The sequence below is a fragment of the Myodes glareolus genome, chromosome X, assembly GCF_982192425.1.
Source record: "Myodes glareolus chromosome X, mMyoGla1.1, whole genome shotgun sequence".
Classification (NCBI taxonomy): Eukaryota; Metazoa; Chordata; class Mammalia; order Rodentia; family Cricetidae; genus Myodes; species Myodes glareolus.
This window is the reverse complement of record NC_142053.1, coordinates 114,434,750-114,447,726: the sequence shown is the minus strand read 5'-3', so window position 1 is coordinate 114,447,726 and position 12,977 is coordinate 114,434,750. Positions and strand designations below refer to the sequence as shown.

The following is a 12,977-nucleotide window of genomic DNA, read 5'->3' as shown; positions in this document are numbered from 1 at the left end:
AGAACCTGGAAACAACCTAAATGCCCCTAGATCGAAGAATGGATTTTAAAAAATGTGGTACATTTACACAATGGAGTACTACACAGCAGAAAAAAATAACGACAGCTTGAATTTTGCAGGAAAATGGATGAAACTAGAAAACATTATTTTGAGTGAGGTAACCGAGACACAGAAAGTCAATTATCACATCTACTCACTCATAGGTGGTTTTTAAACATAAAACAAAGAAAGCCAGCCTACAAACTACAATCCCAGAGAACTAAGACAACAATGAGGAAACTAAGAGAGACTTACATAGATCTAATCTACATGGGAAGTAGAAAGTAGAAAAAGACAAGATCTCCTGAGTAAATTGGGAGCATGGGGACCTTGGAGGAGGATTGAAGCGGGGGAGGGGAGAGGCAGGGAGGGGAGCAGAGAAAAATGTAGAGCTCAATAAATATCATGGAAAAAAGTAGTTATCTGTAATAGTCAAACATAATTATGATAGGTATGTTTTCAAGGTCACACAGAGATATGTTTAGATATACAGACTGTCTTCAAACACTTCAGATATCTACAGAATATAGCCTTTAAGACTTTTAAAATAATATTAGGCTTTTTATGATAATGAGACATGTGTGCTCCTGGTAGTAGCAATTTACTTCAGAGAAGATGATGGGCATCAAAGAAACTCCATATGTAGTTTGTTTTCTTTGTGTCAAAAGTTAGCCACTAGGTAAGAAACTGACCTTGTCTCAATTGCTGATATTCTGTCCAAACTGGATCAACAGGATGTAAAAAAAAAAAAACTACTTCAAAACTTTGGCAAAATAAGGTAGAACATGCCCTCAATATTCTCTGCTAATTAAAAATGTCTGTCAGATATAATAGGCTTGTAGGCCAAAGTTGGATGCCCAATGTTATAGAAATACCTAGGGTAACTGTCTAGGTAGCCTGATGTTCCTGTTGTTAGGGAATATTACACCCTTCTGGGGTCTTTGATGGAGTTGAAGATTAACTAGATAGTTATATAGAGTTTTCCTTAGTAATGATAAAAGGGAGATTAGATGTGAAATGTTAGACTCACAAAAATAAAATAGACAATAAGACATTTTTCCAATTTGCCAAATACAAATAGACTACATACTGTAACTGTAATTCTTACTTAATAACTGTTTTTGTTGTATATAATTTTACTATGTTAAAGTTAAAACCTTCCTTTTTATTTAGACAAAAAGGGGAAATGCTGTGGAATAGTCCTTTTGTACACTGTGAAAATGTATTGCTCTCATTGTTAATAAAAAGCTAATTGGTCAATAGCTAGGAGGAAGAGTTGAGTCTGGGAAGTCAAGATCCAGATTTGGAAGAAGCAACATGGGAAGTTAATAGATGAGGTAAAGGAGCCTCAGGTTTGCAGATAGATTAATAGAAATGGGTTGATTTAAGTTATAAGATCTAGTTAAATACAAGCCTAAGCTACTGGTTGAACATTTAGAAGTAATAAGTCTCTGTGTGATTATTTGGGAGTGACTTCTGGGACACAGAGAAACTCCACCTACACCCATAAATCCTTCTTCTCCTATCATTTTGATAGTTATCTTTGAAATAAATGGAGAAACCAATTACAGTTCTGATTTCCCTGTGGTCTAGTTCTCCAGACTGACCTTTATTTGCATTTTATTACTCAGATCCTAAACTTCAGCTTGACATGCCCAAACTATCAGAACTCTTAATATATTTATTGAGATATAGTTCAAATACCTTGCATTTCACCTGTTTAAATATACAACAAATTATTTATACACTTATATGTTTATGTATGCATGGTTTTAAACCTTTAAAAAGATTTGCTTATTTATTTTTATGTGTATAGATGTGCCTGCATGAGTTTATGTGAACCCTCATGTAGATGCCCTCAGAGGCCAGAGTACATTGGATCCCGTGGATCTGGAATTATAGGTAGTTGTGAGCCACCTGATGTGAGAGTGTTGGGAATTAAAACACAGTCCTGGAAAAGAACAGTGAACGCTATTCGTTACTGAGTCACCTCTCCAATCTTCTGGATTTTAGGTTAAAAATTATTATTATTATTTGTGTGTGTATGAGCATGTGCATGTGAGACCAAGTACCCAGAGAGACTAGAAGAAAGTGTCAGATGCCTTAGAGTTAGAGTTACAGGTGGCTATGAGCTATCTCATGTGGGTGCTGGGGACAGAACTCCAGTCTCTTGTAAGAGCAACAAGTACTCTTGACCTCTGAACCATCTCTCCAGGCTCCCCAATTAATACCCCTTCCCCCCCCCACATGCAGTAAGCAGGCTCAATGAGTTAAGGTGTTAAGGCACTTGCTGTGCATGTCTGGTTACTTGAGTTCGAGCCTCGGAACCCACATAAAGGCAGGAAAGAGCCTGCTCCAGAAAGTAGTCCTCAGACCTCCAGGTGCATACATTGCTCTCCATACATTAGGCACATGCACACTAATAATAAATAAAACTGTTTTTTTTTTTGTTTGCTTGTTTTGTTTTCAAGATAGAGTTTCTTTGTGTAGCTTCGACTGTCCTGGAACTCGCGCTTCTCATCAGAATGGCCTCAAATTCAGAGATCTGCCTGTTTCTGCCTCCCGACTGTTGGGATTAATGACAGTGTCACCTCACCTGACTAATAAAAAAAACTTATTAAAAAGATTTTTATTTTACGTACAGAGAGCGAGCATTATCTCTTTCAGTGGGAAGACTTCCTTGAATAATCTGTGTTACCATGGCCATGACCTTCGCACTTCCGGTATGTGGTAAGAACGTATTTCCGGGTCAGACAAAAGCCGTTTGTTCTGCCATTCTAGGAACGAGTGCCCTAGTGATGGCATTTTTGTGAGGGGCTCCAGCCAAGCTTGGCTCATCGGGCTCTCCCTCAGATGGCCATGGAGAGAGAAAAGACAATGGTATAAGTATTTAATATTCTATTTACTTTTAAAGCTGGGAAATGTAACAAGACTTGTCATTTTAATCATTTTGAGGCAGTAATTTGATGTTATTGACAAAGGTCAAATTTCTTTAAAAATTACAGTTATTTATGGGGGGCACATGTCAACTACATCACACTTTCAGAGATTAGAAGGGAACTTTCTTTTTTAGAACAGGGTTTCTCTGTGTAGCTTTGGAGCCTGTCCTGGAACTAGCTCTTGTAGACCAGGCTTGCTCCGAACTCAAAGAGATCCGCCTGCCTCTGCCTCCTGAGTGCTGGGATTGGAGAATTTGTGAGAATCAGTTCTCTCATTCCACCACATGAGTCTTGGGAATGTAACTCGGGGGGATGTCAGATTTGGTTCAAGTGCCCTTGTGAACTAAGTCACTTCACAGACCCTCTAATCTGTTTTTAAAGTTGAAATATTGATTCAGCTTCTAAATCCAGGAGGTGTCTTAGGATCAGTGCCTATCTTGGCATTTTCTCGAGACAGGGTTTCTCTGTGTAGCCCTGACTGTCCTGGAACCGGCTCTGCAGATCAGCCTGATGTCGAACTCAGAGGTCCCCCATCGCTGCCTCTGTAGTGCTAGGATTAAAGGTGTGTGCCTCCACACCAAGCTTCTTGGCTCAAAGTCAGTGAGAACCTGAAATTATTGGTAATTCTCAGAAAATGGTCTTTGTTTTAAGCACAATTAGAAAGAGTCTGGAATTTGAATCAGAAGCCCAAGATAGGGGTTCTAATGCTATCATTTAGTAGGTGAATAACCTTCACATTTTGGGTCTTTTGCGGGGAGGTGAGCCTGCCTGAGTGAACTTTGGAAAGTAATTTAAGAAAACTTATTATTTATTTATGTCTGTATCTGTGTATCATTGTGTGCTCACTGCATGACTCTGCCCAAAGAAGCCAGAAGAGGGTGCTGGATTCCCTGGAACTGGAGTGACAGGTGGTTGTGAGCACCCTGATGTGGGTGCTGTGAATTGAACCCAAATCCTGGAAGGGTACTCTTTTTTTTTTTTTCCGAGACAGGGTTTATCTGTGGCTTTGGAGCCTGTTCTGGAACTTGCTCTATTGAGCAGGCTGGCCTTGAACTCACAAAGATCCACCAGCCTCTGCCTCCTGAGTGCTGGGATTAAGGGCCTGAGCCACCACTGCTGGGCAGGATGTACTCTTAATTGCTAAGCATCTCACTTGCCATGGTGAAATTCTTTAAAGTAAAAGATTATGCCAGATATAGTGGTGCATGTCTGTAATCAACATTCAGGAGTCAGAGGCAGAAGGATAGCCGGTTTGATTCTAGCCTTGGCTACACCGCTAGATTCTGTTTCAAAAAACACAAGAGGGTGGGAGGGGTCGTGAGATGGCTCAGAAGCTAAAGGTGACTGCCACCAAGCCTGATGGCTTGAGCACCATCCTCTGGACATGCAAGGTGAAGGGAGAAGACTGACTCCTGAAAGTTGACCTCTCCCTTACACATGCGTTCTGTAGCACATTTGCGCGGGATTACACAAAATAGATAAAGTCAATGAAATTTCTAAAAATTCAGTGTGTGAAACTTGGTTTTAAAAATAATAGCATTTTAGCCAGTTAGTGGTGGTGCATGCCTTTAATCCCAGCACACAGGAGACAGAGGCAGGTGGATATCGGTGAGTTCAAGGCTAGCCTGGTCTACAAGAGCTAGACAGCCAGGGCTACACAGAAAAAGACTATCATGAAAAAACAAAAAATTATAACATTTGATTTTATATATTTAAATAATTATAAAATTATTAGCAATAACATGATGACAGATTTCTTTTTCTAAAAACCATTTTTTTGAGAGTCTAGAATAGTGTTATGTTAGTAGTAGTTATGAATAGACACACTTTGCTTTTTTTTTTGAGGTGTTGGCAATAAAATCAAAAGCCTTGGGCATAGCTAGGCAAGCCGTGTTCCATTGAACTACATCTCAAACCCTTAGGTTTTTTGGACAGGGCCTCACTATGTTGTACAGCTTAGGCTTGCCTTGAATTTGCTGTGTGTCCCAGAGTAGTCTCTGCTTTGTGATCCTTCTACTTCTGTTTCCTAAAATATTTTTCTATTATTTTAAAATTCAAGATTAATCATATTATAGTTGTCATAGCCCCTTCATATTTATACCTTATTTTTTTATCTTTTGGGCTCACAGATTAATAGATGAGACCCTGTTTTCTGTTGTACAGAGTCTGTGATAAAACATGTTTTTTTATTGTTTTATTTTTTCATAAAAATTTCCACCTCCTCCCATTTCCGTCCCCCTCCTCCCCTCCCCCTCCCCCTCCAGTCCTAAGAGAGGGCAGGGTACCCTGCCCTGTGGGAAGTTCAAGGCCCTCCCCCCTCCATCCAGGCCTAGGAAGGTCTGTATCCAAACAGACTAGGATCCCAAAAAGGCAGTACATGCAGTAGAATCAAATCCCAGTGCCATTATCATTGGCTTCTCAGTCAGCCCCCATTGTCAGCCACATTCAGAGAGTCCGGTTTGATCACTTGCTTGTTCAGTCCCAGTCAAGCTGGTGAGCTCCCATTAGATCAGGCATACTGTCTCTGTGGGTGGACGCACCCCTCGCAGCAGTCCTGACTTCCTTGCTCATCTTCTCCCTCTGATAAAACATGTTTGATGTTGATTCCTGTCTTTGTCACTCATGCTAATTTTTCTTTCTTTCTTTCTTTCTTTCTTTCTTTCTTTCTTTCTTTCTTTCTTTCTTTTCTTTTCTTTTCTTTTCTTTTCTTTTTTTTTTTGAGACAGGGTCTCTCTATATAGCCCTGGTGGTTTTGGGACTCTCTGTGTACAGCAGGCTGACCTCAAACTCAGAGATGCTTGCCTCTGCCCCTGCATCCTGAGTGCTGGGACCAAAGACATGTGCCACCATGCTGGGCAACTCCTATTAATTAATATACCTTTGATTAACATTTCACATTGCTGAGACTCAGGTTCTTTTTTCATTCTAAAAAGGGCACCAGCCAGATGTAGTGGTACATGCCTGTAATCCCAGCACTGAGGAAGCTGGAACAGGAGGGTGAGGAGTTGAATGTCATTCTCCATACATAGGACCTTGTCTTAAGCAAAATCAAATCAAACCAAACAAAATCAGGGAATCATAGCTTCTTTCTTTCCAGTTGTAAACAGGAAATGAAGTAGTGAGATGTGATCCAATTTTTTAAATTGGATCCAATTTTATTGTTAGTAATACTGTTTTATCTTTTTTTTCCTGTGGACATCTGTGGCTCTTGCAAGGATGCCAGATGGAGTGATACCTCTGTTTCTTTTCCCAGAAATTGACTCCTTACTTCCAAACACCTGCTGTTTTTTGGTCAAGGCTACGTTTTCATTCTCCATGGGAAGAAACTGCATTCCCTTTAAAAATTCTTTGTCTTTTGTTGAACAGCCAGAGTCTACCTTCCTATCAGTTTTATGGGCAGGCACTCTCTTATATTCTGTGAAGTTCCTTGGCCTCAACTAACCCCTCCAACTTTACTATCTTTCTGCATTTCCACTCTCCGCTCTCCTACATCTAACATCACACAGACCCTGCTGTTCTAGACTTCATCCCAGGGATGGATGGGATGCCTTATCTCAGTTTTCTTTATGTTTATTGTGTGTGTGTCTTTGTGGGCATGTGTTTGCCAAGGGATGTGTGTACAGGTCAGAGGTGGGTTCTGGAGACTGAACTCAGGTTGTCAGGCTTTGCTATAAGCACCTGAGTCTTGTTGCTCACCCCACAACTCCATAAGCCCCATCCCGGTCTCAATTTCCTTTCTTTTAAAAATTTATTTTGTTTTGCGTTTGTGTTTATACAGCTATGTGGGCATGCCATGGCTCCTGGAGGAATGACAGAGGGTGATTTTTCAGGAATAAGTTCTCTCTTTCTGCTGTGGGTGTCCCAAGGATTAGACTCAGGTCTACAGGTTTGGTGGCAAAGACCTTTACTTGCCGAGCCACCTCCTTGGCCATTTTTCTCAAATTTCCATTACATTTCATCTGGTGTCCCCTAAACAGTCTCATCTTTAGACATGTTCCTCCTTTTAAATCTTTATTTGCTTATATTTACTTTAAAAATGATTGTAGTGTATGTATATGATATGTGTGTTTAGGTGTATATGCACCATGCCGGAGGACAACTTTTGTGTAGTTTGTGTTCTCCTTCCACCTCTTTTATGGATTCAGAGGATTCAACTTAGATTGCCAGGTTTGTGCTGCAAATGCTTTTACCCAGTGAGCCAACTTGTTTTACTGTATTTATTTTTATTCATTTTTAGAAAGGATCTCACTATATAGCAAATTCATGGCCTTGTTTTCTTTTTTCTTACATATTCCTAAATATATTCATATATATTTATATTCCTAAATATGTATATATATTCATAAATATATAAATACAACCTGTCCTGTCTGGATAATGTTACCTGTATGTATATCATCTTAGGGCTGACAACTTGGTATTGGATAACCAGTTGGGGGCTCTTTCTGTGGCAGACCATTTCTCCCACGCTCTACATGTCCCAGTGGCCTGTAGATCTTTGTGTAGGGTTGAGATCCCCTGAGCTTTCTTCCCCTATGACAGCATGTCCATTGATGTAATTGTTGCTCGGGTCCTGCTTAGGCAGCTATGTAGGTGAAACTTCATGGGCATAGGCCCCTCTGACATTTCTAGGAGACAGAATTCCTGTAGGAATTCTCCGGTTGGTCCCTTAGAGTCTTTCAGACTCTCTTCCAAAGTGATCCCTGAGCCGTAGGTGTAGGAATTGTGTTGTTGATGTGTCAGTTGGCACTTAACACCACAGGATCTTTTGCTCTCTGCATTTTGATTGGTGGTGATTTTCTGTAATGCTCTCCGGCTCTTGTAAAGAGAAGTTTTCTTGGTGAAGGGTAAAAACTAAACTTAATCTGTGGGTATAAGGATAAATATTTAGGATGTAGTTAGGGATGATGCTTCCCCCTCTTTTTTGTAAAGCAGTGGTTGTAGTTTCTCCTCTAAGATCCATGATTTTACTAGCCTCAGGTGGTTGGCTAGGATTCCAGTATCAGGTATGATTTCCCTCCTGTTGAATGGGTCTTAAGTTCAATTAGGGAGCTGCTGGATATGACCAGCATGTGCCACTCCCGTACCCTTAGGTTCTTGTGCCTTGCTGGTCCTTGTGGTTCATAGGTGTTACAGCTGAGTGATACTGTTGGTGCCTCCCTCCTTTGGAAGCTTGCATGGCACAGTTTCTGCTACCATGAAAGCCTAGTCCTCAGGGAGGAAGCTTTAGGTCAGATCCTGCTCAGGGATTTCTGGACCCTGTATTTGAAGCTCACTGTGTCTTCATCAAAAAGGATTTATCTTCCTCCTCTGAGAGGCAACCAAGGGCAACATCAATAGCTTATAATGTTTTAGGAGTCTCTTGTACAACCTGGACCAACAATTCAAAAGGGGGCTTTTCATGCCTGCTGTCGGGGTTTGTTGTTAGATGGTCTATGGCTCTTGGAGGGAACGTTATTAGCCCAGATGGAAGATTTTCACCTAAACTGTATATGTATAGACAGACTTATATGTATTATGTATAATTTTAGGTAGATACTAATATGATACTTTATGACTTTAGTCTCCACCCCTCTTCTTCTGCATTGACTTCTCATTTTTTTCCATGTTTCCCTTGAAGGACCTTTAGGTTGTTTCCGTTTCTTAGCTATTGTTAACAGAATACCAATATTTATTTTGTTTTATGTGTATTGGTGTTTTCCCCGTATTTCTGTGCACAGCTTTCATGCCTGGTGCCCGCAGAGGCCAGAAGAAGGTGTACTATCCCCAGGAACTGGAGTTACAGACTGTTCTAGGCCACCGTGTGGGTGCTGGGAAATGAATCTGAGTCTTGTGGAAGAGCAGCCTCTTAACCACTGAGCCATCTCTCCCGCCTCTTATTTATTTATTTCGTGCCGATACAGGTTCTCCCGTAACCCCACTTTGCTTCAAGCTCACCAGTAGCAAAGGATGACTTTGAACTCCCTATCCTCTTGTTTCTGTCTCACAAATGCGGGGAATACGGGCCTGTACTACCACACTGGCTTTATGTGGTGCTTGGGAATCAAATCCAGGATCTCATGTATGCTAGGCAGGTACTCTATCAAGTGAGTTATAACCCATACCCTTTTTAAAAATTTATTTAAATTTTTATTGAGAGTGTATGATGTGTGTGTGTGTGTGTGTGTGTGTGTGTGTGTGTTTGTGCTGTAGCCCCCATGTGGAAGTCAAAGGACATCTTGGGGGGAGTTAGCTCTCTCCTTCCAACATGTGGGTTCCAGGAACTGATCTCAAGTCCTCAGGTTTGTATGGTAAGTGTCGAATCACTGCGCCATCTCAGCCCTCTCCCATTATTTATTCTACAGATTTTTTTTTTATTTCTAGTTTTGTTTCAGTGGGTTGGTGTGTGCAGATGCCAGATGCAAGTGCCATAAGGGGCTGGAAGAGTGGGATTTTCCCGGTGCTGGGGACTGAACTTGTGTCCCTGGCAAGAGCAGTAAGTACTTAACTGCTGAGCCATCTCTCCAGTCCTCTAGTTTTTAAAATTAGAGACACGGTTTCGATATGTATCCCCAATTGGCCTGGAACTTGCTGTGTATCCCAAGCTGACCTTAAACTTGCTTTTCTCCTAGTCCCAAGTGCTGGGATGACAGATGTGTGCCACCAAGCCTGGCTTTCCTTTGAAATCTTGACCTTCAATATCACAGACTTTGCTGCTAAGCTCCTCTGTGCTTTTGCTCTCTTCAGGCCCTTCTCCTTGCCCAGCAGGATCTCACTGACTTCAGTCTGTATTCTAGGATTTGACCTTCAGCCTTCTACTGCCATTACCTTCTTTTAAAGAGGCTCCCACTTGTCCTACTTGACAGCACCAGCAAACTGGTTTTAGCAGTCACCTGTATTTATGTGGATTAAACTGGACATCAGTACACAATTCACAATTGTCTTTCTAAACTCCACTAGGTCTTCAAATAACCCTTGTGTGAGTTTTGCTTTATCCTGGCTATTCAAAAATTTTCATCATCATTTGGGAGGCAAGGGCAGGAGATCTCTTTAAGCTTGAGACCAGCCTGGTCTTCTACATATTGAGCTCCAGGTCGGCCAGGGTGGACCTCTTTCTGTTGGTAAGGTCTCACATATCCCAGACTGGCCTTGAATTTATTAAGTACCCAAAGAGAATCTTGAATTTATGATCCTCCTGTTTCTACCTTCCATTGCTGCTAATATATATATATATAAATATAAATATAAAATATGCCATCATGGCAGATCAGTGTTGTATGTTGACGATATATGTGATTGTGCGTTTGCTAGGAAAAGCATTCTACCAAGTGAGCTACATGTCCACCCCCAGCCTGCTTCAAAAACCAAAAGAAACTAACCAACAGACCCCCAAAGGGATAACAAAAACAACCAAAGAAATAAAACTTCCACGGCTTCCCTAAAATTTCAACTTCCTTCAAATCTCTGTCTAGTTAGATCCTTTCCTTTTTGGTTGTTTTATCCTTTTCTTTACCTGAAGCAACCTCCGTCATCCTTTGCCACACTTTTCTTTTAAACACTCCCTCCGCCTAAGTCACTTTGGAAGCCTTCTCTCCTACTTTCCTCTGCTCCTCCTCTCTAACTTTTTGCTAAGGAAGTTCATTTACCAATGGACATGTAGATGGGCGGTGAGCCCCTAGGCAAGAATTCTGCTTTGTTTTTCTCCTTTCCCAGCTTTGGCAGTGTTGGCCTCTGGGCTTCACTGTAGGGGCACGGTCAAGCATTTGTGGTGAGTGAAGTTGGCGGGAGAATCGGGAGAATCGGAGCAAGGGGCTCTGCTTGCCAGGTTCTGAGCTGTCCAGGAGCATTCATTAGAGGCTGGGCTGAAGCTCACTCGCTTACAGGAGGGAGGGGCAGGCCCAGGCTGAGCGTGGCCTGGGGCCAAGGGCGTCTAGAGCGGAGGGTGATGGGAGCTGCCTGTGCGGTAGGAAACACTTTTTAGGCGCTTGTTTTGTACTATCGCTGGAACCCACCGCTGCAGCACCCCCAATTTCACAACCAGCGTGAGTCAGCTGGGTCGGCTGCGGGACCGCGAGGGGAAGGTGGGTGAGGAGGGTGCCTCAGTCCCTGGGGGGGGGGGGCAGGACCGAGTGGTGACTAGAGCACCCTAGATGAGGTCCCTGCTCCCGCAGGACAGGTGAGCGCCAGGTCCTGCTGGCCGCTGGGTGGAGCTGCGTGAGCCACACTCCACGGCGCCCTGGCCACTACACAGGTAACTCCCTTCTTGGGCCTCCCCCGAAACCCCTCGGGCCTCAGTGCCCAGACCACCATGTTTTCCCCGGGGCCATTTCGGCCTTGCCAGGAGCACACTTGGGGCCTGGATGCTTTTGTCCCTTTCCCGCTGGTGCCCACGCCCGGCCCACAACCGTTCGCTTCTTGCACATAGTGCTTGAAAACCTGAGCGATCGAGCAGGCCTTTGGGACTAGGGGACGCCCACTTGCGCCCATTGCCGATGTAGCCAGTGACTTGGGGTCCAAATCGGCGCGTCCCTGGGGTGTGTCTCTCCTCACAGGATTCCGCACCCCCAAGCCCTACTCCCCCCCCCCCCCCACCTTTGTGGATCCCCGAGATGGCGTTGGCGGAAACGAAACCGCCTGCAGGGATGATTCGGATTTTGAGTCAGCTTTCAGCGTACAGGTTAAACAACAACCCTTTTCTGGCCTCAGCATACTGAACACTACCGCCTGGGGGGAGGCCGACTTGTACTTTATGCCCAATAAATTTTCCACTTCACCTCGAGTCCGGGGGGGGGTGTTTTAGCCTACCCACAAAGGTCCATGGTGCCCCTTTTCTAATCAGTTTTGATGATCATCGTCTTGGCTTAGTTTTGTCAGTCACAAACATCATAAAACGGACTTATCCAGTAAGTACTGTTTTGTGTCTGATTTACATTACTTTAGAAATGAACAGCATTAGAAAGGTGTCTTTGGGTGTTTCTGTTGCTGTCGGCCTGCACAGTGGAATGAAACCACACATGTTTGGCAAGTTGGAAATGAGATGTGCTTTAATAATGTGCATGTTTTCCCCCAAGGCTTAGTGCAAAGCTTGCAACATGAAGCTCACAAGTAGATTGCTGCATCCATTCCAGCATTTCTCTTCCCTTTAAGACAGGGTCTTATGAAGATCTCCGGAGTAAATTGGGAGCATGGGGACCATGGGAGAGGGTTGAAGTGGAGGGGAGAGGAAGGGAGGGGAGCAGAGAAAATGTATAGCTCAATAAAAAAAAGAGACAGGGTCTTATCTAGCTCAAGTTGGCCTCAAACTCATTCTTTAATCTCCACATCCCAAGTGCTTGGATTACAGGCCTGCACCAGCACTCTAAACCAATGATTACAATTTTGAACTTGTTGGGTTCAAAAATATTGTAAGATCTCAGGGAGGTGACTCCCAGCACTCCCACTCATGAGTCTCAGGGAGGAGGACAGTGATGTGGTGGCTAGCCTGGACTACAGAGTGAGATTCCCTCATCTAAAAAATTGAACATCATCATCATTATCATTATTATTATTATTATTATCATTATTATTATTATTATTATTATTATTATTATTATTATGGAATGATGATGTAGCTGAGGCAGTAGGGTGCTTGTCTACAGTTTGTTGGAACTACTGGGTTTGATCCCAGTACTATGTAAACCAGGGATGGTGGTGGTTTCCCATGGCGACCTTTTGAGTTCAAGGCCAAATTAGACTACCAAAGGAAAATATATATTTATTGTTAATGGCATCTCTTTGTTCTTTTTTTTTTCCAAGATAGTTTCTCTGTGTAACAGCCCTAGCTGTCCTGGAACTAGTGTTGTGCCCAGATTACGACCCCCAGAGAGGGACCACCAGAGAGGCCCAGACTGTAATAAGCAAGGTTTAATCAGCATAATATAAACACGTTTGGAACTCATCTCCATCCCCGTTATAGCGAGGTAGAGAGGAGTTGTATCTCCTCTGTGGGGTAAGCTTTTTAAAGGCATAACTACAAAGAGA

At 42.8% G+C, this 12,977-nt stretch overlaps 1 protein-coding gene across 5 annotated transcripts in view; it reads left to right on the top strand.

Moving 5' to 3' along the window:
- Nucleotides 1–2,898: 2,898 nt before the first annotated feature.
- Nucleotides 2,899–12,977, top strand: part of Ctps2 (CTP synthase 2) — a 127,483-nt gene continuing 117,404 nt past the window's right edge. The window contains exon 1 of one of the 5 annotated variants that reach the window (XM_048440641.3): nt 2,899–2,919. In XM_048440641.3, the coding sequence (XP_048296598.2) occupies nt 2,899–2,919 (21 nt within the window). The other 4 variants (XM_048440645.3, XM_048440643.3, XM_048440642.3 and 1 more) reach the window with 4 other exon arrangements.